General features: G+C 41.4%; 1 protein-coding gene and 1 pseudogene across 5 annotated transcripts in view; both read left to right on the top strand.

Moving 5' to 3' along the window:
- Window positions 1-27,629, top strand: part of NUBPL (NUBP iron-sulfur cluster assembly factor, mitochondrial) — a 310,868-nt gene that overhangs the window by 76,823 nt on the left and 206,416 nt on the right. For 2 of the 5 annotated variants that reach the window (XM_062205302.1, XM_062205300.1), the window contains exons 1-3: window positions 215-358; window positions 880-1,027; window positions 5,601-5,635. In XM_062205302.1, the coding sequence (XP_062061286.1) occupies window positions 251-358; window positions 880-1,027; window positions 5,601-5,635 (291 nt within the window). In that variant the 5' untranslated portion in view covers window positions 215-250. Of the gene's footprint in view, window positions 1-205; window positions 359-879; window positions 1,028-5,600; window positions 5,636-27,629 lie in introns of those variants that run through there. The other 3 variants (XM_062205304.1, XM_062205301.1, XM_062205303.1) reach the window with 3 other exon arrangements.
- LOC133769712 (putative high mobility group protein B1-like 1) lies at window positions 11,931-12,546 on the top strand (annotated as a pseudogene).

The raw sequence follows: 27,629 nt of genomic DNA, 5'->3' as shown, positions 1-27,629 counted from the left end.
AGTAGGTCCTCTGCCGGGAGTTCTGTAAGGACCAGGTGAAATGTATGCGAAAACGCTTCGCAAACATATGGGAAAACGCTGCAAAATGTGTGTAGCTGTCTACAAACATAACTGCAAGTTGGATTCCTGGGCTCAGGAAACCCAGACAGCCGGTTGCTATGGAGAGGAAGCCGCTTGTTGCCACGTGACGTCATTACCCTGCGTCCGCCGCGACGGCTTCCTGGCAGTTCTCAGGGCCGCGTTTCGCGCCATGGGGACTTGGCAGCGTTTGGTGCTTTTAGGTGGGGCGTCGCTACAGGGTAGTGGCGGGGCCGCTGCCCTGCTTCGAAGAAGCCGGGCTTTGGTTTGTCGGCGCCAGGTCCGTGGTGGTGCTGGGCAGGGGGAGGCGAGCTGGACGGCATTGTCTGCCTGCAAGGCCGCAGGTGCCCTGGTTTTAGTCCTCGTGGGCCCGCGCCCACTTGATGCTCAGTAGACCCCAGTCAGCTGTACGTCCCCACTTTCCAGGCTGGTCCCCTGCGTGGCCAGGCAGAGGCGGAGTGGGGCCTGAAACAGATTGCTAGAACATGGATGTGCATTGCACGTTGTAGGTTAAAGAGAAGGAAGACACGTGGAGGCTTTAACTCCGTAAAGATACAGCTAGCTGTCAGACTCCGTTTTTGAAAACAGCGTATTCTGGAAGATAAATTTCAGTTTTAACAGTGTGTCTGCAGTTGTGATCAGTAGCAGTAGGTAAATAGCAATTAAAAGCCGAAATAGTGGATTTGAACAGAATCTGAAAACAAAGACCTCTTAATTTCAAACTCCGAATTTTTACTTTTACAGCATGAAAATAGAACTCATTTAATTTAAAATTTTTTTTTTTTTTTTTTTTTTTTTAAGTTATCTGGCGCTGACAGCGAGACCCTAAAAGAAAGAAGAGCGCAAATCATGGCCCGAGGACTTCCAAAGCAGAAACCGATTGAAGGTGTTAAACAAGTTATAGTTGTGGCTTCTGGGAAGGGTGGAGTTGGAAAATCTACTACAGCAGGTATTATAGGATATTAATTCTGATCCTGATTAAGAATTTATGCCAACTGGCAAATGTGCCCTATTAACATTATGGTTTTATTTATTTATTTATTTTAAGTTTAGTAGTTATATTTGTGAGGTTCCTAACAGCTGATTCCTTAGTGTTAGGTGTTGCTAGTTACAGAAGCTTAGATGTTTGGAGCTAAGTAAAAACAGATAAGGAACCTGATGATCTCTCCACTTGACAAAAGATGGTCAGGTTGTTCAGCAGCAGATCTTAGTTCACTTACCTGTAAAAGGGGGTGTTGGTAACCTTTTTTTGTAGGATGATATGTAAGTTAACTAAACTACCCACTTAGCCTAGTGTCTCCTGCATTGTAAGTGTTAAATAATTGGTTGCTTTTATTTTTAAACCATTGAGTAACTTGAGTATTAAATTATTTCTATTCTTTGATGCTCTTTTCTAGTTTTCATCAGTATACAAATTGCTGTGTATTTGCAATGAGGTTATTTGTTATTGTGACCCTTTCATTGAACTATAATTAATTTTCACCATTTATAAAGTCAGCATAGATGTAATATTTGAAAATGCTTGAAAGGGATTAATAATATTTTAATTACTTAAAATGTCATCTATCCTTTATATGTTTTATATTAATGTACTATTAACAGCAGATATTTTTGGTGGCCCTTTTTATTGATTTTAGTTGTCACAAAAATGCTGCTTTCAGAATTCATACAGGAAGTACTACCAGAAATAGAGTTAACAATCAACACTAAATAACCAGCATTGCCAAAAATTTTCAAAATGAACCTTTTATTTCTAAAAAGATCATTCTAGTATAATATAAAAGGGAAACTTCTTTCTTACTAGCCTTACTAATTAGAGATAACTCATATTACTATTTTTTAAGCTATATTGTGTAACTGACAAAAATTACACATATATCAAGATGTTTTGATATATGTGCACATTATGAAATGATTTCACTATCAAGCTAATATATCATTACCTTTTTAATATGTGTATGGTGAGAATACTTAAAATCTACTCAGTGAATTTCAAGTGTACAGTATATTGTTATTAACAATTGTTACCTTGCTATACATTAGGTCTGCAGAACTTACGCATGTACAGGTTTATACTTTGACTTTCATTATATCCTTGCAACTCATATTATTAATTTGGAGTCATAAAGCACTCAAATGCTATTTTTGTCTCATACTGAATTTTCAATCATTTATTCTCACCCAAGTAATCTTTTTTAACTCCTTTTTAAAAATGATTTATTTACTTACTTGAAAGTCAGAGAGAGAGAGAGAGAGAGAGAGATTCTATCTGCTGGTTCACTCCTCAGATGGTTGCAACAGCCAGGGCTGTTTATTTTTAGGCATTTGTGGAAATACTCGTTGGTTTTCTTCTCTTATATCTTTGAAATATGCCTCTGTGGCTTAGTGCAGTCTCTGCTTCTTCATTGAATATCCAGAGGCTTGTGCTAGGAGGGACCAGGGAGCCCCTGACAGTGCTCAAGGGTGGTGCAGGTGTTGGGGCCAAGTTGGGTGTGGTAAATTTCCTCTGTTGTTGATGGGGGGAGAATGTGATCACATCACCTGGTGTGATCACAGCCTCACCTCCTCCCTGCCAAGGTGATCATTGCCTGCAGTTAGCCCACAGTGGCTACACACCCCACCCACACAGGTGCATGAACCACACAGACGATCTGTATGGTCCCCAATGTGAGCATGGAACCCTCTTCAATGATCCACCTCAGGTACTCGGGGAGCTCTGAGTCTCTGAAGGCAGACTAGTGATCGCCCCAAGTTCCAGCTGTCCCTCACACCCTATTGTGTAGTCACAGAATTCCCACAGTAATATTACACAAGGCACCCACAGCCCTGTCCATGGAGAGAGCAGATGTGTTACCAGAGCCAGCTGTCTGTTGATGCTCTGCCTATACAGTATGAGTCTGGGTGCCTGTGATAGACTAGGGAGAAGGTAGTTCTTTACAGGCCTGAGTGGGCACCCTACCCCTGCCAACCCTCCAGGCCAGACTCAAAGTCATTGGGGACTGTGGATTTATCCCTCTGATAAAATCTCTTTAGTCTCACACACGCATGAGCCATACCAGCATCAACTCATGTTTTTAAGATGGTGCTGCTGGGGTCAGTGTTGTGGAGTCAGGGTCAGTGTTATAGGAAATTAGGCCTCTGCCTGTGATGCCAGCATACTGTATGGGCACTGATTCATGTTCTGGCTGCTCCACTCTTGGTCCAGCTCCCTGCTAATGACGTGGGGAAATGCAGTGGAAGGTGGCCCAAGTGCTTGGGCCCCCGTACCCATGTAAGAGGCCTAGAAGAAGATCTGGTTTTGGCCTGGCCCAGCCGCTGCTGTTGTGCCCATTTGGGGAATTAACTAGTGGATGGAAAATTTCTCTCTCTGTCTTCCTCTCTATGTTACTCTGCCTTTCAAATAAATAAAAAATAAATCTTAAAAAAAAAAAAAAGATGGCGCTTCCTCCTTGCTTGTCACTGGGTACTCTTGTTGGGGGATGAGGAGAAAGAAATGTGTTCTCCCTTCACAGGGTTAGGTGGGTACCCTGCCCCCCTACTTGCTCTCCAGCCCAGACTCAAAGTCAGTGTGGTCCACATTGTGATGATATTTGATATTCTCCTTCAGGGAATACCACCAGTGACATGAGCTGCCGCAGACTTCTCTCACCTCTCTCCAAGAAGATGGTATCTCTTCTAGCCCCTGGCTGTAGGAGACACTGGGGCTGTCCCTGCTGCATGTTTATACAGTCTGTGCTGCTCCACAGCATCTCTCTTTCTATAGACTTTCCACTGCAAATTTCTGTCCAACTCTACCCTGGGAATGCGTTTTCTGCTTTTCTTCTGTTAACTTCCTTTGATCCAAAGCAACACACCTTTTCCCTATTCGGCAATCTTGAATCCAAATAAAGGTTTTATATTATTAAATGAGCTATAAATTCACCCAGTTAGTGTTGTTAGCTTCATGTCTGAATTGTGAAAGTGTTTGGTAGACGATTTGAAGAAATTAGGGTTTACCAAATATTGTACTTTTAATAGACCCCAATCTGCTACTATTTGATAGATATTAGAAAATGATTAGTGATTTGTACTTAATGAATTCATGCTGTAGCCTACACATTTTTGTTTTTTTCCTAAGGGCCTCCAAATCATCTCTTTGTTATTTTGTTTCTAAAATCTAGAAGATCTTAGTGTTTTGGTTCTAGAATCTGCCTCTTCCTGTTTTTTTGAAGATTTGTAGTACATTCACCTTTTTCAGTTGTGTGAATGGTGAGGCGTGTTCTGTGATCAAATGGACTGGGTGAAGTGGAAAGTGTTTTCATGATCAGAGCCATAAATTCTTTGAATTTTTTGCAATGTAATTTTTATGTGTGTCTGCTGGTATTATGTTTCTTTCCATTACATGTATTTATACTTGTTCCAAATGATTTAAAAATTCCTACCATTTGAATATGTATGATAGAGATATTTTATATTAGAGTGATGACATCTTATTAATACAAACATGCTCAGTGATTCTGTTGTATAAATGCAGGAAGAACCTAAGTTTAAGATGAATTATTCTCTAAAAACTTCTGCTTAGAAGTGAGATTATGTTTAACCTATCATGTACCTGAAGCTCAGAATTAATTTATAAGAATTACAAATTCCATGACCTAGGTTAAGTACTTTACATTTAGTATTTCATTTAAACCTCACACAGTTAAGAAGTAGGAATTACCCTTATTCTATAAAGGAGGAAACAGGCTTATTGGTAAAATAACCTTTTCAGGTTTACACAATGGAAGTTGATAGAGATTTGAACAATCTGCCCTAAAAATTTATGCTCTTAACTACTTTAGAGGAAACACCCCTCACATAATTGAAAACATTCTTCTCTAAGGAAATGTGTTTCACAGTATTGTAGTCTACTGATAGCAGTCTTGGCAATATGTTATTTGTGGCCCTTTCTTCTCAGATATCATATATCTCTAAAGCTGGGCTAAAGATGACTTTGGGATTTCTGCTTTCCTCTTTTATGTCTCTGGGATTTACTTGCATAGGTAGTTTTGGGAAAGCATTTTATCTTTTTTACCTTTTTCTCTTCCCTCTGTGTACTGTGGCCAGGCCTTTTGTATACATGGGTACTTATGAGTTAAGTACTTTGAACTTCAGTTTTAGCATTTATTTTTCAAGGGCAATAGGATCATATCTTTTTTTTTTATTATAGATAGCTTTTGTATTAATGTGCTATTGAAAATAACTAAGTATTTTCTTAATATTTGTCTTAAAAACCAAAGTGGATCATTTGAACAAAATTATAACAGATAAGTGGACTATTTAAAATTATAATTTTGGTGCAGGTGTCAATTGGTTATGTGGGAAAATTATTTTTTGTATGTTTACTTTCTAAATACTCTCCATGTCTTTGTTCTTTACTGGTAAGAAAAATATACTGAAAATTTTTATGCTTAGCTTATTATTATGTTGAAAGTATTAAAAGACAAAATGAATTTCAGTAGAAGGAAAGATACTGACTTTAATTATGTTTTTATTTCTTACAGTGAACCTTGCACTTGCATTAGCTGCAAATGATTCAGTAAGTGTTTATTAATAGACATACTAATTTATTAAAATATTTTAAGGTAATGATAGTATATTAGTGTTTTTAAGTTAGTCTGCCAGAATACATTTTGTATATATATGCATTATATATAATATATAATGTATATATAATTTACACACTATTCTTAATATGTATATAATTAATGTAATATGCCATATATAATATATTATACATACATGGTGTCATTTAAGGCAGTTGTATGTCTTTAAGAAACTTAAAATGTTGCTGTTAGTATTGGTTCCATTTAATAGTAATGATTATGTATTTAAGTGTTGCCTATATATTATTTGCTATATATCACATTAAAAGGTTTCTGTGTTGTTGCTTGGAAGCTATGTCTCAAACCAGTTTTCACCATTTATAATCTACTAAAGAGTTGTTCTAGGGGTTCAGTTGTAAAATGGGTAGTTCAGTTTTCTTTTAAGACAATAAAAGGTATTCTACAAGTAACATATGTCTGTGGAAACAAAATTCAAATAAAGTATTTGAGTAATATAAAACCAAGGGTTCATATTGCCCCCCTTTTCTTCAGATGGCTTACTGTAGGCTGTAATTTTATGTGTATCATTTTAGTTCTCCTTTTTTTCATATAAGTTTAAAAATGCATGTGTATATGTGTGTACGTGCATCTTTCTGTGTTATACATCATTTTTTAATGGCTGCTGCATTAATGGTTGACCGTATGTATTTCATCAGTTCCCTGAAATGTTTAGGGTTGGTTCCCATTTTTTCCCCCTTATTCTACATGGAGCTCATTGGAATTCTTACATAGTATTATTACAATAAGTAATAAATTTCTTGGCAGTAAAACTGTTAAGTCAAAGATATGTACACTTAATTTTATTTATTTTTTAGGATTTATTTATTTATTTGAAGGAGTTACAGAGAGGCAGAGAGAGAGAGAGAGGGAGAGAGAGAGAGAGGTGTTCCATCTGCTGGTTCATTCCCTAGATGGCCACAACAGCCAGAGCTGGGACAATCCAAAGCCAGGAGCCAGGTGTTACTTCTGGGTCTCCCATGCAGGTGCAGGGGCCCAAGGATGTGGGTCATCTTCTACTGCTTTCCCAGACCATAGCAGAGAGCTAGATTGGAAGTGGAGCAGCTGGGACTCGAACTGGCACCCAATGGAATGTTAGCACTGTAGGCTGTGGCTTTTATCGCTATGCCACAGTGCTGGCCCCTGTACATTTTATTTATTTATTTTTATTTATTTATTTTTTGACAGGCAGAGTTAGTGAGAGAGAGAGAGAAAGGTCTTCTTTTTTCCGTTGGTTCACCCCCCAAGTGGCTGCTACAGCACTGTTTATTTTCTACTTGCTATCTCCTGAAACAACAAAAAAATGGTTTACTGTCCTTGTGATTATCTTTGAGGATGCTAATTAGAATTTTTAATAAAATATGTTTCCTTTAATGGTCTCTGTTTACTTACAATGGTGGATTTCATAATGTGACTCTCTGGCCAGCAGAACCAACATTACTTGGGAACATAAAATCTTGAGCCCCACCTCAGACCTACTGAATCAGAAATCCAGGGATTGGAGATCTGCCATTTGTGTTTTACTCAGCCTTCTAGGTGATTTGATACTAAAATTGGAGAACCATGGATCAAGAGTTGTTTTTAAAAAACTGTTAGCATTCTTTTTGGTTTTCTTCTGTGGTGATTGTCTAAATTATTTTTTATCTTGTCATTTCAGTGGAATTCTTAAAAAAGATTGATTTATTTGAAAGGCCAGGTGACAGAGAACAAGAGAAACAGAAAGCGAGAGAGTGAGAGAATAAGAGCGATGAGAGAGCATCTTTCACCCATTGGTTGACTCCCCAAATGCACATATTAGCTGGGGCTAGGCCAAACTATGAAGGTAGGAGTCAGGAACCCATCCGGGTTTCCCACATGGATGGCAGGGACTCAAGTACTTGAGCCATCATCTCCTGCCTTTCTAGGTGTGTTATTGATAGAAAGCTGAATGGGAAGCAGAGTAGCTGGACTTTGAGCCAGGAACTGCAATATGGGATGTGGCCTTCTCAAGTGGAGGCTTAACCTGCTGTGCCACAATGCCTTCCCTGTTTCAATGAAATTTGAAAGACAAGGGAGATAAACATGTCTGTTTATGCAATCTTATTGAGGAAAAAGCTAATAATAATTTTTTTCCCTAGCAATTTTTTTCTTTTTTTAAAAAATTTATTTATTTATTTGAAAGGCAGAGTTGCAGAGAGGCAGAGGCAGAGGCAGAAAGAGAGAGAGAGAGAGAGAAAGAGAGAGAAAGAAAGTGAGAGAGAGAGAGAGAGAGAGAGATATCTTCTATCCACCAGTTCACTACCCAAATGCCCGGAATCAGCTGGGCTGAACCGAAGCCAGGAGCCAGGAACCAGGAGCCAAGAGCTTCTTCCAGGTCTCCCATGTGGGTTCAGGGTCCCAAGGACTTGGGCCATCTTCCACTGCTTTCTCAGGCACATTAACAGGGAACTGGATTGGAAGTGGAGTATCCAGGACTCAAACTGGTTGCCCATATGGGATGCTGGTACTACAAGTGACGGCTTCACCAGCTGAGCCACAACGCTGGTCCCCCTAGCAATTTCAGTTAGGGCACTGAGTCAGTGGGGATAAAGGATTCTGTCTTCTTTAAAGAAGGAAGGAAACAGGGAAAATTTAATGGTTGGGGAGGTAGATAAATTTGTAGGTGTGTTCTATTAATTTGGTTAGCATTTTAGCCAAAGCTTTGAATTTTAAAAGCCAATGTGAAATGACTATGTAATAGGGAATAAAAGGTAAAGAGAAAGTAGTTTGAAAGGGATTGATGCCTTACCTTCAAATTAAATGTTGCTTTTTTTGTTTGCATGTTTGTTTATTTTTTAATTTTTTTTTTGTAAAAAATGCTGTGTTAAGCTACAGTATATTGGTTTCTTGAGAGCAGAACTTTTTTTTTTTGACAGCTAGAATTATAGACAGTGAGAGAAAGAGACAGAGAGAAAGGTCTTCCTTCCGTTGGTTCACTCCCCAAAAGACCGCTACGGCTGGTGCTGCGCTGATCCGAAGCCAGGAGACAGGTGCTTCCTCCTGGTCTCCCATGTGGGCGCAGGGGACCAAGCACTTGGGCCATCCTCCACTGCACTCCCGGGCCACAGCAGAGAGCTGGACTGGAAGAGGAGCAACTGGGACTAGACCCTGGGGCCCATATGGGATGCTGACGCTGCAGGTGGAGGATTAACCAAGTGAGCCACGGTGCCGGCCCCTATTATTTTTTTTTAAAGATTTATTTATCTGAGAGGCAGAGTTATGGACAGAGAGGGAGAGACAAACAGAAATGGCTTCTGTCTGCTGGTTCACTCCCCAAATGATCTGAAGCCAGAAGCTTCTTCCAGGTCTCCCACATGGGTGTAGGGGCCCAAACACTTGGGCCATCCTCTGCTGCTTTCTCAGGTGCATGAGCAGGGAGCTGGATCAGAAGTGGAGCAGCCAGGACTTGAACCAGCCCCCTGTTTGGGATGCTGGCGCTGCAGGTGGAGGCTTAACCTACTGTGCCACAGTGCCAGCGCCTGTGTTTTTTTTTTTTTTTTTTTTTTGGTATCAAGCAGAGCATGTGTGAGAGAGAGAGAGAGAGCGAGCTCCCATCCACTGGTTTACTCCCTGTCTGCAACAGCTGGGGCTGTACTGACCTAGAGCCACGAGCTGGGGACTCAATCTAGGTCTCCCTCGTGAGTGACAGGGAACCAACCACTTGAGCTCTCACTTGCCACATCCCAGGGCTTGCATTAGCTGGAAGCTGAAATCAGAGCTGGAGCTGGGAATCAGAACTTCGCCACCTTGATACGGATGTGGCCTTAATCTGTGATTACAAACTATCCCTCCTGCAGCATGCTAGTTTTGGTGAACTGAGGGATATTAGTTTAGAATTTTCTGTTTTTATTTATTTATTTATTTGTGTGTGTGTGTGTGTGTGTTTGACAGGCAGAGTGGACAGTGAGAGAGACAAAGGTCTTCCTTTGCCTCCTTTGCCGTTGGTTCACCCTCCAATGGCTGCTGTGGCCAGTGCACTGCCACAGTGGAGAGCTGGACTGGAAGAGAGGCAACCGGGACAGAATCCGGCACCCCGACCGGGACTAGAACCCAGTGTGCTGGTGCCACAGGCGGAGGATTAGCCCATTGAGCCTCGGTGCTGGCCTGTTTTTGTTTTTTAAAAAATTTTTTCTTTGAGGCAGCAGGATGAGAGCTGCTTCATCTTTTATGCTTATGTGTATGACAAGGAAGTTAGAAACAAGAAAGAAAAGCAGTGAGACTGTTGATGGGCCACTTCTTCAGAAAGCATTTAGTATCTTTAAGCTTTTTTAAATATGTTTGTAAAATCTTGCTGATGAAGATTTTGTGTATTTTGTGATCCTGATGAAGATGTGTTTTTCTCCTCTCATTTTTTGATGCTTGGTATTAAAGTTGTTGCAGAAATTCTGAAGAAGAAAGCTAAAAAATTTTAGCAGTATATAATGATCATTCTAAGATAATAGTACATACACTAGTATTTTATATTTGGCTGCTGTCTTGTCCTCTTTAAGAAATCAATTGGAACATGGTGCTGCCATGTATTGCTTAGCGAGTTAAAAGTTCCAGTTAGAGTGGTGTCTGTGGAGCCTCTATAGAGATTTATTACCATGGCAACTTTATTCCATGGAGTTCTTGTTGTAACAGGGGTCTCTGACCTGCTTCTGCTTGAACCAGTGTTGCTTAAGACCTTGGTAACTCTTTGCTCTCATCTTTTTCAATGATTTGTGACCATTTTTCAATATTGGAGTGGGAGGATCTCAGAATGTAGTCCGGGAAACTATTCATTTTACTTTTTTTCTAAGCTCATTGCCAGAGTTACAGAGAGAGAGAGAGACAGAGAGGTCTTCCATCTGCTGGTTTGCTCCCCAAATGGCCACAACGGTAAGAAATAGGCTGATCCATAGCCAGGAAACAGGAGCCAGGAGCTTCTTCTGGGTGTCCCACATGGGTGCAGTGGCCTAAGCACTTGGGCCATCTTCTACTGCTTTCCCAGGCCATCAGCAGGGAGCTGGATCGGAAGTGGAGCAGCCAGGACTTGCACTGGTGCCCATGTGGTATGGTGGCGGACACAGGTGGATGCTTAACCTACTACACCACAGTGCTGGCCCCTCATTTGGGACCCAGTGTTGTGGTACAGCAGGTTAAGCTGGTGCTTAGGATACCCACATCCCATATTAGAGTGCTGGTTTGGGTTCCAGCTACTCTGCTTTCCATCCAGGAAATGCACCTGGAAGATAGCAGATGATAGCCTGAAGTACTTGGGTTCCTGCTGCACATGTGGGAAACCTAGTTAGGTATCTTGGCTTCAACCTTCTGCCTGGCCAAGACTTGGCTGTTGCAGTCATTTGGGCAATGACCCATTGGTAGCAGATCTCTGCTTCTCTCTCTGTCTTTACCTCTAGAAGCCATCATTTGTAGCCTCCCAGTGCATCAGCAGGGAGCTGGATCATTAGCAGAGTAGCTGGGACTTGAATGGGCACTCCAGTATAGGATATGGGTGTCCCAAGCAGTGGTGTAACCTGCTTTGCCACAACACCTGCCTCTCATTATACTTTTCAAAAAATATGTTAAATTTTTTTTTAAATTAATTTGAAAGGCAGAGTTACAGAGAGGAGAGGCAGAGAGTGAGAGAGAGCTTCCATCTGCTCGTTCGCTCCCCAAATGGCTGCAACGACAGGAGCTGGGCCTATCTAAAGTCAGGAGCCAAGAGCTTCTTCTGGGTCTGCCACGAGGGTGCAGGGCCCAAGGACCTTGGGCCATCTTCTACTGCTTTCCCAGACACAGGAGAGAGCTGGATTGGAAGTGGAGCAGCTGGGACTTGAATCGGTGCTCATATGGGATGCTGGCACTGCAGGTGGCAGCTTTACTCACTATGCTACAGTGTCTGCCCCTCATTTTACCTTTCATGTTGGCTTTGGTAATGTCTAAAGTAGATGGGGTAAACCCCATTGAGGATATGTAGTTCCGTTGGGGTATGGGAGGAAAATTTTGTTTTAATTTTTATATTTTAAAACTTTATATATTTTTGTATATGCCTTATAATTTATATAATACTAGTACAGTAGTTCTAATATAATTTATAATCAAACATAGTAACATATATTGAGGATGTACATTCAAATTTAAAGAATATTTCAGAGCCAGTGCAGTACATGAGCTCCATAGAGACAGCGCCAGGACAAATGAGAGCTGGACGGGAACTGGGTGATTCTGTGTGTCTCTGAGGAAAAATAACTGAACGTGGGCAAAGGAGGTCTTCAGAAGCCAAGAGGCAAAATGTCATCATGTGCATTCTTTGTGCAAACTTTCTGGGAGGAGCACAAGAAGAAGCACTCAGATGCTTCCATCAACTTCTCGGAGTTCTAAGTGCTCAGAGAGGTTGGAAGACCATGTCTGCTAAAGATAAGGAAAACTTGAAGACACTGCAAAGGTGGACAAAGAGAATTGAATACCTGTGTCCCTCATAAAGGGAGACAAAAAAGAAATTCAAATATCCCAGCGCACCCCAGGGTCCTCCTTCAGCCTTTTTCTTGTCCTGTTCTGAGTATTGCCCAAAAATCAAGGGAGAACATCGTGGGTTATCTATTGGTGATATTGTAAAGAAACTGGGAGACATGTAGAATAACACTGCTGCAGATGACAGGTGGGCTGACGAGAAGAAGGCTGCTCAGCTGAAGGAAACCTATGAGAAGGATATTGCTGTGTACCGAGCTAAAGAAAAACCCGAGGCAGCAAACAAGGGAGTTGTGAAGGCTGAAAAGAACAAGAAAAAGAAGAGGAGGAAGATGAAGAAGAGGATGATGAGGAGGAGGAAGATGAAGATGAAGAAGATGATGATGAATGGATTTAGAAAAGTATTTTGTGGCTTGAGGTAACAGCCTTACTGGAATAGAGATTTTCCTTGCCTTTTATACTCTTTCAGGGACATAGGACATAGATGAGTAGAATTGCAGAGAAGAATTTGGGAATCATGTGTGCTCTGCCTCAAAAACTGTATCCAGAAATATATTAGATTTTCAAGAGTTTGTAAATTCAGTACATAGCATGTTGTTAGCTTGAAAAAGGCCATAATGGGAGTATTTAAACCCAGAACATTGTAACAATGAGCTACCCCCTCCTAGGCTGGTTGTTAAACATTTGTTGGTGCCCCACTGAGCATACATACTGATGATCTGATTTTCTGATACGTCTTTTTTCTATGTCTTCTAAGCCACCTTTATTATACATTTCATTCTTTTAAGGTGTATATTTAAGGCATGGTAGGGAGGAGCACAGAGACTGGGAGAAGGAAATATAAAGGCCACCAAAAACTGTTGATAAGCTCTGTAAGAGTCCTAAGTCAGTTCATTTTAGTTTAGCAAATTTATTGAGCACCTGAAACACTCACTTCCAGATACCCTGGGAATGTAATGAAAAATAAAACTGCTTTGTAGAACCTCATGGCCTCTAAGGCTATAGTCACAAAAGTGTTTTATATACATAAATATGTATACAGTATAGATTTATATAAGTGAATGTGTCTGTGTCTATCTAATCTGTATTTTTTGTGGTATATAGCTGAAACCTGCTCAATAATAGTTTCTTCTGTGAATGAGAAAATGTTAATTAATGTAACGTTTAGGATTTTATTGTGTTTCATAACCATAGACACTGGGTACTCTCAGGCTTTATAAACAGTGAAGACAAAAGGAAGACAAATGTCTGAAAATGAAGAGCTGTATCTATGTTGTATATAATAGCAAATGTGCTAAAGATGAGTAGCTTTGATTCCAGAGAAAAGTAGTCTTTTTTCCTCATAGAGCATTTTCATGAACACAATTATATTTGATTTTCACAGAAACCTGTAATGCATTCCACTTAGTATTTATCACTTTTACAGTTCTTATTGATTCTGGCCCATCTTTGCCACATTTCATCAGCCAGCAAATATCCTTGTCTCTATCTCTGTAATATTTTCCCAATATGTATCTTTTTATTTCCACTATTCCCACTTCTGTTAAGGCTCATGTTACTTCTTTTTGACTCATCCATTCATTTATAACCCAAATAATGATTGAGTGCCCACTGTGTCTCAAGTGTCTGGTCTGGAGTGTTCAGAAATGAGCTAGACACACAGTCCCTGCCTTAGAGGAACTTACAGCCTCACACACCACTGCTATGACCTCTTTCCTGCCTGTGCTCAAATCCTTCTTGTATGTCACGCCAGACTGGAATCACATTGCTCCCCTGCTCCAAGTCGCAGCTAAATGCCTTCATTGGTATTTAAGATCTTGTATCTGCTGGCTCCAGTCTACCTTTCTTGGTTTATTTTCAGCTCTTCTATTTTTTTTTTCCCTCCTGAAACATGGTAGGGAAGGTGAGTGGCAGCTGCAGGTACAGTGCTGACCTGAGCTGTTCGTGGCTTCAGTGAGCTTTTCTCCTAACTGGTTCCTGTGCTCTAGCTAATCTGAGTTATTTGCCAAAACCAATCTGGGCTGAGTATACCATGCTCCTCAGAGCTTATAGTTTTTCTTTTGACATTTCTTCTGGAATGTTCTCTTGACCTTTTTTCAGCTATATATGTCCTATTTCCCAGGCTACCGTGTATGAATATCTTGGTTATGTCCTGCACAAGAGGGTGCTGGACAAGGAGCTTGAGTGATGACAGAAATCCCGGCTACTCTCCTCTTGATGTGCACTTGTGAACTGCCTTCTAATTCACACTGAAGCACTGTATGAGCTAGCCTTGCCCCAAGGGGCAACTCAGTGAAGTGTTTCCTGAATTGTCCCCAGGTGAAGGACCTTTGTCTGCCTCTGAAACCCAGTAGCCCTATTTGTATTATTATTGTACTCACACGACCACTCTGGTAATGTCTTTAATACCATGACTCATGTTTGTTAAGTTTTTATTTTATCTAGCACTATTTGTAGTTGTTTTATATGGGCTAATTTAATCCTCATGATGTGGCCTTTAGCTCATTTCCTCTTCAGAGCAGTGACATGGAAATAGGTACTATTATGATTCCCACTGAAGATGAGGAAGCAGAAACACTTAGAAGTTAAGTAATTTGCCAAAGATCACCCAGGAAATAACGCAGAGCTAAAATTTGAATGTTAACTGCAATAATGTGTTCTTTTAATTTCATTTATTTTTTTAAAGATTTATTTTCTTCTATTTGAAAGGCAGACTTACAGAGAAAGAGAGGGAGGGATAGAGGGAGAGAGGGAGAGAGGGAGAGAGAGAGAGAGAGAGAGAGAGATCCTCCATCTGCTGGTTCACTCTCCAAATGGCCACAAGGCCAGGGCTGGGTCAGGCCAAAGCCAGGAGCCAGGAACTTCATCCGGGTCTTCCATGTAGGTGCAGGGGCCCAAATACTTGGGCGGGCCGTTTTCTGCTGCTTCCCCAGGTGCATTAGCAGAAAGCTGGATCAGAAATGGAGCAGCTGGGACTTGAACTGGAGCTCATATGGGATACTGGCATTGCAGGCAGCAGCTTAACCCATTGTACCACAGTGCTGCGCCAATCCTGTGTCCTTAGCCCCAGTCTTCTGTTATTAATCTACTTGCTATGCTGTTCTTACTTTAGTTAAGTTCTAATGATGAAGAATTAGGTTGTCCTCATCTGTGGCCATCCTCAGTAGGTAACACAATGCCTTGTGAGTGTTTGCTATGTGGATGAATTGAGTATGTAGAAAGTGTTCACAGTGTGTAAGGTGCAAAATTTTGTTTTAATTTGTTTTTTGAGGAATGTGTGGACAGGAGCATTTGTTTGACTTAGTGCCCTACACATGGCCATTGCAGCCATTTGGGGAATGAACCATTGGTTGGAAGACTTCTCTCTCTCTCTCTCTCTCTCTCTCTGCCTCTGCCTCTGCCTCTCTGTAACTCTGCCTTTCAAATAAATAAATAAATCTTAAAAATATTTATGTATTTATTTGAAAGGCAGAGTTACACGGAGAGAGGAGGAGAGGCAGAGAGAGAGAGAGGTCTTCCATCCTCTGGCATTGTGTTACCTGCTGAGGATGGCCACGGATGAGGACAACCCTGTTCTTCATCATTAGAACTTAACTAAAGTAAGAGCAGCGTAGCAAGTAGATTAATAACAGAAGACTGGGCTAAGGACACAGGATTGGGGCAGCACTGTGATATAATGGGTTAAGCTGCTGCCTGCAATGCCAGTATCCCATATGAGCTCCAGTTCCTCTGGTTCACTCCCCAATTGGTTGCAACAGCTGGCGCTGTGCTGATCCAAAGTCAGGAGCCAGGAGTTTCTTCCGTGTCTCCCACATGGGTGCAGGGGCCCAAGGACTTGGGCCATCTTCCACTGCCTTCCCAGGCCATAGCAGAGAGCTGGATCGAAAGTGGAGCAACCAGAACTTGAACCGGTGCCCATATGGGATGCTGGCATGGCAGGCGGTGGCTTTACCTGCTATACCACAGCGCCGGCCCCAATAAATCTTTTTTAAAAATAAATATTATGCTTTTTTTTTTCCCTGAGAAAATACAGCACTTAAAATAAGTGAAGTAAGGATAGGGAATGCTCAGCACAATGGTAAGTAAGTTCTAAATCAATTTTTAGTATGAGTAGCTAAATAAAAGTTTTTTGTAAGTAATATTTCAAAATAAAAGTAGATATGCATTTTACTTACTAGGCTGTTTCGGTAAAATTCCTTTTGCATTCCTACTTGTTTTCCATCACTAGAATGAATCATTAACTAGAATTTTAATTATAGTTAAAAATGGAAAAGGAAGCAATATTATCTTCAAAGAGTTTGTATTTGTTTTTTCCCTATTGATGTTAATCTGAATATTTATTTTTTCCTATGGTCACATGTTTTTACACTTATTCTTTCCAGATGTACTGCTTTTTTCACAAATTGTGAGTGGTTATTTTAGCATAATTAAGATTATCTAAGCTTTTGAAGTTCTGAGATCATGTGAGGACAAACTAGGAAATTTTAAAGATTTAGGTTTTGGTTTTTGTAAAATTGAGCACACCTGTAACAAAACAAATGATATGAACTGTCATATAAAGAGCATATTGTAAAGAAACTGCATGGAATCCAAACTTTTTTTGTACTCCCCCAGAAGCTTACCATTTAATTCTGTTTTCCCACAAGCTTTTTGAAGTACCTTCACATATCACCTCTTATAATTCTGTGATATTTTTGATTAATGGTTGCGCATGTAGTAAACATTCTAGCTTTTTGGTATGGAACAGATATGATCTTGATTCTGTTTCTGCCTCTTGCAAACTGAATTGACTATTGTCTACCTACTTCATAAGGTTGTTGTGAGTATTAAAGGAGATAACGATATAAAGTGGACACAGCATTGGAGTCTGGTGCAGAGTGAATGCCGGTAAGGGCTACTCTTATTAGCTATTACAAAGGCCAGCTTGTACATACTTTGACAATCTGGAATATTAGTTATGATGTAGATTTGGACTAACATGGATGAAACTATGTTCCTCACAATTACATATGGGAAAATTTGTTTTTTAAAGATTATTTATTTATTATTATTATTTTTTTTTTGACAGGCAGAGTGGACAGAGAGAGAGACAGAGAGAAAGGTCTTCCTTTTGCCGTTGGTTCACCCTCTAATGGCCGCCGCGGTTGGTGTGTTGCGGCCGGCGCATCGCGCTGATCCGGTGGCAGGAGCCAGGTGCTTCTCCTGGTCTCCCATGGGGTGCAGGGCCCAAGCACTTGGGCCATCCTCCACTGCACTCCCTGGCCACAGCAGAGAGCTGGCCTGGAAGAGGGGCAACCGGGACAGAATCCGGTGCCCCGACCGGGACTAGAACCCGGTGTGCCGGCTCTGCAAGGCGGAGGATTAGCCTAGTGAGCCGCGGCGCCGGCAGATTATTTATTTGAAAGTCAGAGTTACAGAGAGATCTTCCATCTGGTGGTTCACTGCCTTAGATCGCTGCAATGGCCAGGGCCGAGCCAGGCTGAACCCAGGAGCTTCATCCAGTTTTCCCAGTGGGTGGCAGGGGCCTAAACACTTGTTCTGTCATCCTCTGTTCTTTCCAGGCCATTAGCAGGAAGCTGGGTTGGAAATGGAGCAGCCAAGACATGAACCAGCACCTATATCACCCATATGGGATGCTGCTGTCATGGGTGGCTGCTTAACCTGCTATGCCACAACACTGATCCCCATATGGGAAATGTTGATATAAACTATTTAGTTAAAATTGATGAGATTGAAGCTTATTTTTTTTAATAACACCAGCTTTGTAAAGGATTATACCATAGTAAAGTATCCTATTTTTAATTTTTTTTAACTTGAAAGTTAGAGTTACAAAGAGAGAGGGAGAGACAGAGAGAGAGAGAGAAGTCCTCCATGTGCTGGTTCACTCCCCAAATGACTGCAACAGCCAGGTTGGAGCCCAGAGTTTCTTCCAGGTCTCCCACATGGGTACAGGGGCCCAAACACTTGAGCTATTTTCTACTGTCCTCTCCAGGGCATTAGTAGGGAGCTGGATCAGAAGTGGGGCAGCAGGGACTTGGACCTGTGCCCATATGGGATGCCAACACTGCAGGCAGTGGCTTAACCCACAGTGCCGGCCCCCTTAATGTTTTTATTATAACTTAGAATTATGTACCTAGATACATTTATTATGAAAAAAGTTTTTGTTTCAGTATTATGGTTAGCCATTTTGGAGGAAAGGTACCTTATTTGTGTTTACAGTTATTTTAATGCTAGAGGAGAAACAGGGGAAAAAGTCACATCCAGAGGAACACTTGCAAAATCATTTTCTTTTGATTTTTGTTCTTTAGTTCAGAAGTAATTCTAAGAAGTGTGTTTTATGTTTATAAGTACATTTGAATTCACAAATTTTTGTATTTATAAAGGAGACAGAGGGACTCAAAAATATTTTATAAGTATAGCAGGAGTATTTACCAAAACTAAGAATTTCTTTTAGGATAAGAAATAAAAATATCATTGTTGATGGATTTTCTTAGAGATATTTTATAATTGTGGTGTCTATGTACATGCATTCATATGTAGTAAATAGATTTCTGATGAAATTGCCTTTTCTCTTACCCCTTAATATATAGGTTTCTTTATTTATTTGCAAAGCATTTATTGAGGGTGTTCTGCTTGTGATGATGGAGTATGCAAAGTTCAAAGAGCCCTGTCCCAGCCTCATCTTAATTTACAGATGGGTGACTGTGGGAGGTTGTTTGTAACAGTGTCTCTCTTCAACTTTATAATTCTTTGCCTTGCCTCTATTCTAATTCTCATTTACCCCAGACACACCTCCTAATCGTTCCCTGTCTTGTTTAGTCTGTTTTTTTTTTTAATAAAGCTTTTTTAAAAAAAGATTTTATTTATTTGAAAGGCAGAGTGAGAATGAGAATGAGAGAGAGAGAGAGAAAGAGAAATTATATCCACTGGTTCAGTCCCTAAATGCCTGCTAGGGCTGGGGCTCAGCGAGGCAGAAGCCAGAAGCCAGGAACTTCATCCAAGTCTCCTGCAGGGACCCAAGCACTTCAGCTTTCCTGTGCTGCTTTCCTAGGTGTACTAGGAGGGAGCTGGATCAGAGGTGGAGCAGCCAGTACTCAAACATGGGCTCTAACATGGCATGTGGACTTCTAATTCAACTTCGTAGATAGCGCCTTAACCTATGTGCCACAAAACTGGCCCCTCTCCTTAAGTTTTTATCCTCTTCCAGCTTCTTCATTCCCATCACATGGTCTTGCTTCCTATTCCACATGGAAAAAGGGCTTTGCATTGGTAACTTCTTTAATGTTCTCTTCCTCTCTCAAGTATATCTCTTTCTTTCTTTCTTTCTTTTTGGACAGGCAGAGTGGATAGTGAGAGAGAGAGAGACAGAGAGAAAGGTCTTCCTTTTTGCCGTTGGTTCACCCTCCAATGGCCGCTGCGGCCGGCGCATCTCGCTGATCTGAAGCCAGGAGCCAGGTGCTTCTCCTGGTCTCCCATGCGGGTGCAGGACCCAAGGAAGTATATCTCTTTCTACACTCAGGACTGCTGTCTTAGTCAGCTTTTCAGTACTGTCACAGAATACTTAAGGCTGGATACTTCACAAAGAAAAGGGATTTATTTTGCCTTATAGTCCTGGAGATTCAAATAACTTGATGCAGACTTTGATGAGGCCGCGTTGGCTGTCAGATCATGGAGTGCGTGTGTCTGTGTAAATGGGTCTCTCCTTATGAAGACAGATTCCATCATGGTAGCTTCACCCTATGTCCTCATCTAATCCTGTCTCTTTCCAGAGGCCCCACCTATAAACACGAAAATTGAATTATGTTCCCACTCTTAATACCACTTTTGAGTTTAGGGGGACAAATCATATTCAAATCGCGGCATTTCTTCCCTTTCTGTCTCAGAGAAAGCGATGTCAGTCTTGATACCTTCATCTGTGCTCTTGATTCTGTGTGTGTTTGTTTGTTTTTGCCTCTTCTAAAACTTTGATTCCTTGATTCCTTTTTGTTAGTTTTGACTAATTCCTTCCCTGAGGTATAATGATGTGTTTGTTGGATGGGTCACTGAATCAGACCTTCTGTAACTCCTGCTTCCCCTCAAACTGCCATCCTCCCTGTTACTTTCTAGTTACAGGCATATTTGAGAGTCTCCCCTGGCCATGCCAGTTTTACCCAGTTCTTACTCATTTTTCAACTATTTAGCTTGTTCTCATATCACCACACTACTGAACCTCTCCTCCCCTAGTTGCCCACAGTTTACCAAATACATGAGGGAACTTCAAAAAGTTAATCGGCAAATGGAATTCAACAATGTTTATTTATTTATTTATTTTTGACAGGCAGAGTTAAACAGTGAGAGAGAGAGACAGAGAGAAAGGTCTTCCTTCCGTTGGTTCACCCTCTAAATGGCTACTATGGCCGGCGTGCTGCGCCGATCCGAAGCCAGGAGCCAGGTGCTTCCTCTTAGTCTCCCATGCGGGTGCAGGGCCCAAGCACTTGGGCCATCCTCCACTGCCTTCCCGGGCCACAGCAGAGAGCTGGACTGGAAGAGGAGCAACCGGGACAGAATCCAGCACACCTACCGGGACTAGAACCCGGGGTGCCGGTGCCTCAGGCGGAGGATTAGCCCAGTGAGCTGCGACGCTGGCCAACAATGCTTATTTTTATTTTTAAAATATTTATTTATTGAAGTTACAGAGAGAGAGAGAGAGAGAGGGAGAGAGAGCGCTCTTCCACCTGCTGGTTCACTCCCTAGGTGACCACAACAGCCAGAGTTGGACTAGGCAAAAGCCAAGAGACAGGAGCTTCTTCCAGGTCTCCCACATGAGTGGCAGGAGCTCAGACACTTGGGTCATCTGCTGCTTTCCCAGGCCATTAGTAGGGAACTGGATCAGACTTGGAGCAGCTGGGACTCAAACTGGCACCCATATGGGATGCTGATGTTGCAGGTGGAGGCTTTACCTAATATACCACAATACCAGTTCCAGAAGATGTTTATTTTGATGCAAGATATTTTGAAATACATCTATTTTACCCCCAAAATGTGCATTATTCAAATGTTTTGAGGACCTCTCATATGCATGGATTTTAGTTTTTTTGTTGCCAAAATAAACTTAATTCCATTTTCCACAAACTTTTTGAAGTTCCCTTATCTTTGTTCCTTTCTCTCTTCATTCTACTTGATTTCCTGCTGCATTTGATATCATTGACTATAGGTATAGACACCTTAAGAGAATCTTTATTTGCCTGACTTTTTTTGTTTTTTGTGTTTGACAGGCAGAGTGGATAGTGAGAGAGAGAGAGAGAGACAGAGACAAAGGTCTTCCTTTTTGCCATTGGTTCACCCTCTAATGGCCGCCGTGGTCAGCGCACTGCGGCCAGCGTACCGTGCTGATCCGATGGCAGGAGCCAGGTGCTTCTCCTGGTCTCCCATGGGGTGCAGGGCCCAAGCACTTGGGCCATCCTCCACTGCACTCCCGGGCCACAGCAGAGAGCTGGCCTGGAAGAGGGGCAACCGGGACGGAATCCGGCGCCCCGACCGGGACTAGAACCCGGTGTGCTGGCGCCGCTAGGTGGAGGATTAGCCTGTTGAGCCACGGCACCAGCTATTTGCCTGACTTTTCCAACATCATTCTGTCTGTTTTATTTTTTATTTTATTTGAAAGGCAGACACACACACACACACACACACGAGGGAGTGAGGGAGAGAGTGAGAGGGAGAGATCTTCCATGTACTGACTCACTCCCCAAATGCCTGCGACAGCCGGGGCTGAGCCAGACCAAAACTAGGAGCTCAAGGACCTGGTCTCCTACCTGGGTGTTAGGGTCCTAGGCACTAGAGCCATCACTTGCTGCATCCCAGGGGACACATTAGCAGGAAGGTGGCTTGTAAATGGAGGTGAGAATCAATCTCAGGCACTCTGCTGTAAGATGTGGTCATCTCAAGTGGTGGCTTAACCCACTGTACTACAACGACCACTCCCAGCATCATCCTTGAATCTCCTCTCTTTCTTTGACCCTTTCAGTTTCCTAACTTTTCACATTGCTTCATTAATTTACTTTCTTATTTTTTCCCCCTGATACATCCTCCCTTTGTCTTCATATACTGTTTCTTCCGTCTCTACCTCTTCTTTAAAGACCCAGATCTTGGGGCAGGTGTTATGGCTACTTGGGACACTCACATCCTGAATTGGAGCGCTGGTTGGAATCCTGACTACTTTGCTTCCAGTCCAGTTCCTTGCTAATACACCTGGGTAGCAGGGGATGATGGCTCAAGTACTCAGTCTGTGCCACCACTTGGGAGACTGTTCTATTGTGGCCCTAGAGCAAATGGAAGATGTCTCTTCTCTCTCTGTCTCTACCTCTCCAATACTCTGCATTTTAAGTAAATAAATGTCTTTTAAAAAAGCCCAGGTTTGGCCGGCGCCGTGGCTTAACAGGCTAATCCTCCGCCTTGCGGCGCCGGCACACCGGGTTCTAGTCCCAGTCAGGGCACCGGATTCTATCCCGGTTGCCCCTCTTCCAGGCCAGCTCTCTGCTATGACCCGGGAAGGCAGTGGAGGATGGCCCAAGTCTTTGGGCCCTGCACCCGCATGGGAGACCAGGAGAAGCACCTGGCTCCTGGCTTTGGATCAGCACGATGCGCCGGCCACAGCGGCCATTGGAGGGTGAACAAACGGCAAAAAGGAAGACCTTTGTCTCTGTCTCTCTCTCACTATCCACTCTGCCTGTCCAAAAAAAAAAAAAAAAAAAAAAAAAAAGCCCAGGTTCTTCTTTCCAGAGGTTTACTCAATATCTGCATTTCATATTCTGTAGATATGTCAAATTTAAATGATGTAAATGGAACTGCATAATTTTATTCCTGTCTAAAACCTTGTTATGTATTATTTAGTAATTCATTTATGTACTGCCACCACTTGTTTTGATTATTGATCGGTATGTAACACACTACCTTAAACTTAATCATGTAAAGGAGCAACCGTTTTGGGAGTGGGCATTTAGGTAGCATTCAGGATGCCTGCCTCCCATGGAGTGCCTGGGTTTGATTCCTGGCTGTAGCTCCTGCCTCCAGCTTCCTGCCAATGCAGACCTGGGAAGTAGCAGTGAAGGCTGAAGTAATTTACTTCCTGCCACCCTTGTGGAAGACGTGAATTTTTTCCCATTTCTTGGCTCCTATGGCCATCATTTTGGGGAATGTACTAGTGGATAGGAGCTTGCTCACACTTTCTCTCAAAAAAAAAAAATTAAAAAATACAGCAGCAACCATTTTATTATGCTTATAGTTTCCTATGGGATAGGAATTTGGACAGAGTGACAGGGGTGGCTTATCTTTGTTCTACAATGTTTAGGGCTGACTCTGGGAAGACTGAAATGGCTAGAGACTGGAATTATTTGGAGATTTTTTCACTCACATGCTTTGGAGCCTATTCTAAGATGACTTGAAAACTGAATTCAGCTGAGATCATTGATTGGAGAGCCTTTTCATGATAACTTCATGTTGCATGAGGTTCTTCACAGAATGGCAGCCTTGGTGTCATTGAGTTTCTCATTGATAGCTATAAGCCAAGAGTTAGTGTCCCAGTAAATAAGGAAGCTGTTTGGCTTTTTGTGACCTAGGCGTGGTATTCAGGCTGGATTCTTTGTTGAAGTAGTCATGTTTCAACCTTCCCAGGTTCAAAATGTAGGATGGGGAGAGGAGAGGATACAGACTTCACTTCTGATGGGAGGAGGATCAAAAACCTGGAAACCATGACATCACCCTTGTTTTGCTTCTCTTTCATCCCAATCCACTTTTTGATGTCATTTACTGAGTGTTGACTTTTTTTATTTGAGAAATATTTCTTTTTCTCTCATATCATGAACCTAGGTAAGGATTTTATAACTTTTAAACTGGTTTATTTAGTCTCTCTCTCCTTTAATGAAATAACGATTCTCCATATTGATTATAAGATAGTTCCTATTGCAGGTAAGCCTTTGTCAAAATTGCTTTGCTTGCTTCTTAAAGGCTGATTCTGCTTGACTTAGCTTGTGCTGCTCCTTTGCACTGACTGACTTGATTGCTGTCTTCACCCAGCTCCTGTCATCCTTCAGTTTTCATGTTGGAATGTATTTCCTCTGTGAAGCTTTCTGAGTAGCTTCAAATAATGTCACTTCCTCTGTTGGTTTATATGTTTGTCTCTTACCATTACAGTGTCCATGACTTCCATGAGGTTAAGGACTATATCTTAAATCATCTGCCACTATTGCCTAGCCTATCATTACATATTCAGTAAACACTTGCCAAGTGATTGAAAACAGATTACACTTTGGTGGAATTTTCCAAAGATTTGAATGAGTTATTGGGTTTTTAAAAATGTCCATAAACTTACCACGGACTACTTTTTGCCTTTGGAGAATTGTGCTTAGAGAAGCTTTTAAATAAAGGAGTTTACATCCTGTACTTAAACATTTTTATTTCTGTTAAAACATAAACAGCAAACTTCCCCAAAGTTTTATGTTTGAAATGTTATTCTTATGTATCAGAAAATTTAGAGAGGTGGGCAAGCATTATATTTAAAATATGCTTTGCTAGGATTAAAGGCTATGAGAATAAAATTGAAATCCAAGAAGTTTTGGTTTTGATTGTAGCATTTTAAAGCTTTACTTTTTGCCATGAACTATTTCATATGACAGATTTTGTTCCAGCCTGTTTCTTTCTGGTCACGAACGTGTGATAGTTCACTTTTGGCAGTTGTACTGTGTGAAAAGGACTGGGGTCAGCACTGCTGTGCGAAATGGGTCAATGAGCGTTCACATGAAAGGGAGAGCGGTTTTAAAGAGCCTTTATTTATTATTGGTGTAACAAGACAGAATAATTAAGCTCTTGAACCTTTCACCATGTTCTTGCTTCCTCCTTCATCCCTTAAAAGCTTTGCCAAATTAACCACATCAAGCAATTTTTATAGAAAATGGATTCCTGTTTTAAATAGTTCTTTAGTTATTATTCATAAGAAGCATCTTCAGAAAGTTTCTCTTTTGTCTTCAAAAAGGACATAAGTTTTCCTTGTACTTCAGTAAAAATCATAAATGGCTGCTTACAGAGAGCAGGCAGCGTGTTCTACTTCAGTGTATGATAAAGTACAACCACCTATTTTTCAGCTGAGCTGGAAGAACTTTATCTACTGTTGCTTTAAAAGGTGATTTTATTACTGTCAGAACAGATAACCAGCCAGGATTTTCTGAGAGCAAAAATAAATGACAAGGTGGATTATTGCCTGTGGCTCTGAAACAATGTAGCATTCTTGAGTTAAGGGAAGAAAGTACTCAGGTAGTCTTGGAAAGCAGTGTAGAGGGAGTGCATGGAGATAAGGTTGCTCTCTGTTTCCATTTTTCCTGAATAGAGCAGGAAGCAAATACTGGAACAGCTTTGCCCACACATTTGTGCTGGAATGTTTTTGGAGTGTGAAGAGGCTCTTTGTCAGTCACCATGGAAACTGACCAAGGTGCTAGTAGCCCTGGTTCTTTTTGGGCTATTTGGGGTGGCTTAAATAAAAGATGAACACCATGTGTAATTCTATTCTCTATACATATGTGTTTTCTTTAAAAATGATAAAAAAAGAAATGACACAGCTTACTTAGGGGAGAATAGGATATCTGTTTCATGTTTCTATTGGGATGTTTAAAATGTTCTACGTAGCTGAAGAGTACCCTGTCCAAGAAACAATGAAAATTATCATTTTGGATGGACATAATTCCATTGGTCTGTGATTTTTTTTTTCTGTTGGCCTCTTTGCTTATATGCAACAGGATAATAACAAATGCCAAATTTCCATTTACCTGCTTAGAGATGGAGAGGGATTTGTTGCTGAAATTAAGGCCTGTGTATTATTTTATTATATCATTGCCAAGTGAAAGGTGGTTTAAGTGATGGTGTCAGAGACTTAAAAGTTAAAGGCATCTTGGGGCAGTTAGATACTCAGGTATTATAGACATCTCATAATGCACGTTCTAGCCTGTCTAGTCTGTAGCTAAAATAAGGGCAGGCTTCATGCTTATGGTAATCTTTGGAAGTCTGGACCTTGACAGTCCCTCCTAGTCACTGTGGGGAACTGGTGAAGCAAGGAGGAAGATCCGGGCAGAACCATTCTGGAGAGTTATCTGGTGATGATAGAACAGTGTTTTTTTTAATTAGTTAACTTAAAAAAATTGAGGTGAAATTCACAAATATAGAAGAGTGTTTCATTGTGAGGTATACTGATTGCTTTAGGAAGGGTTTGTTTCATTTTCAAGGTCTAACCTTGACTAAGATGACAAAATGGGATCAGTGAAAGGCAATGCTGTTTTATTTATTTATTTATTTATTTATTTATTTATTTATTTATTTATTTGAAAGGCAGAGAAAGACAGCCAGTCAGATAGAGATCTCCCATCTGATGGTACACTCTAAATGCTCACAACAGTTGAGGCTAATCCAAGCTGAAGCCTAGAGTTGGGAACTCCATACAGATCTCCCAGCTGTGTGGAAAGGACCCAACTACTTGATCTGTCTCCTGCTGCCTTCCCAGTTATGCATTGGCAGGAAGCTAGAATTGGAAATAGAGCCAGGACTTGAAACCATGCACTTTGATATGGATGTAGGTGTTCCAGGCGATGTGTTAACCACTATGCCTGCCCCATGGGTATGCTTTTTAAGATAGGGTTCTTGGGGAGGTGGTCTCAGGAGACATGACATTTGAGTAGAGATCTGAGTGAATTGAAAAATGGGATACACGAAGAGCAGAAGCCCCGAGGTGATGCACTTGGATTATTTGAGGAACAGGAGGAATGTCTGTGTTAGGATGGACAGAGGAGTGAGGTAGGTTGGGGCATGTTATGGTGGTTCTGTATGGTAGAAATTGGATTTTTTTTTTTTTTTTGAGTATGATGTATTGGATTTTTGACCAGGGCAGTGACCTTATTTAATTCTTAAAAGAAGCTGGCTCTAATGGAGAGAATACACTATAGGGGAATAAGAGAAACTAACTAGTTCCTAGTGTCAGAATCTAGGCTAAAGATGATAGCTTGGGTTGTAGTGGTAGAGGTGGGTAAGTTCTTGGGCTCCAAAGATATTTTGAAGGTAGAATCAGGAGGACTTGCTGTTGAATTAGATGAGTATGGTAAAGGAGAGAGGTAGCCCCCACCTTGGTTTTTCTTTCTTTTGGTATTGTAAAATATACATAACAAAATTAATCATTACAATTTTTTTTAAAGATTTATTTATTTATTTGAAAGAGTTATACAGAGAGAGGAGAGAGGAGAGAGAGAGAGAGAGAGAGGAAGGACTTCCATCCACTGGTTCACTCCCCAGTTGGCCACAATAGCTGGAGCTGCACCGATCCAAAGCTAGGAGTCAGGGGCTTCCTCTAGGTCTTCCCACACAGGTGCAGGGGCCCAAGGACTTGGGCCATCTTACTGCTTTCCCAGGCCATAGCAGAGAGCTGTTTGGGAAGTGGAGCAGCTGGGTCTCGAAAGTCAATATGGGATG

Source organism: Lepus europaeus, chromosome 11 (genome assembly GCF_033115175.1).
Source record: "Lepus europaeus isolate LE1 chromosome 11, mLepTim1.pri, whole genome shotgun sequence".
Classification (NCBI taxonomy): Eukaryota; Metazoa; Chordata; class Mammalia; order Lagomorpha; family Leporidae; genus Lepus; species Lepus europaeus.
Note: the sequence above shows the minus strand (reverse complement) of the source record. Positions and strands in the feature narration are given on the sequence as shown.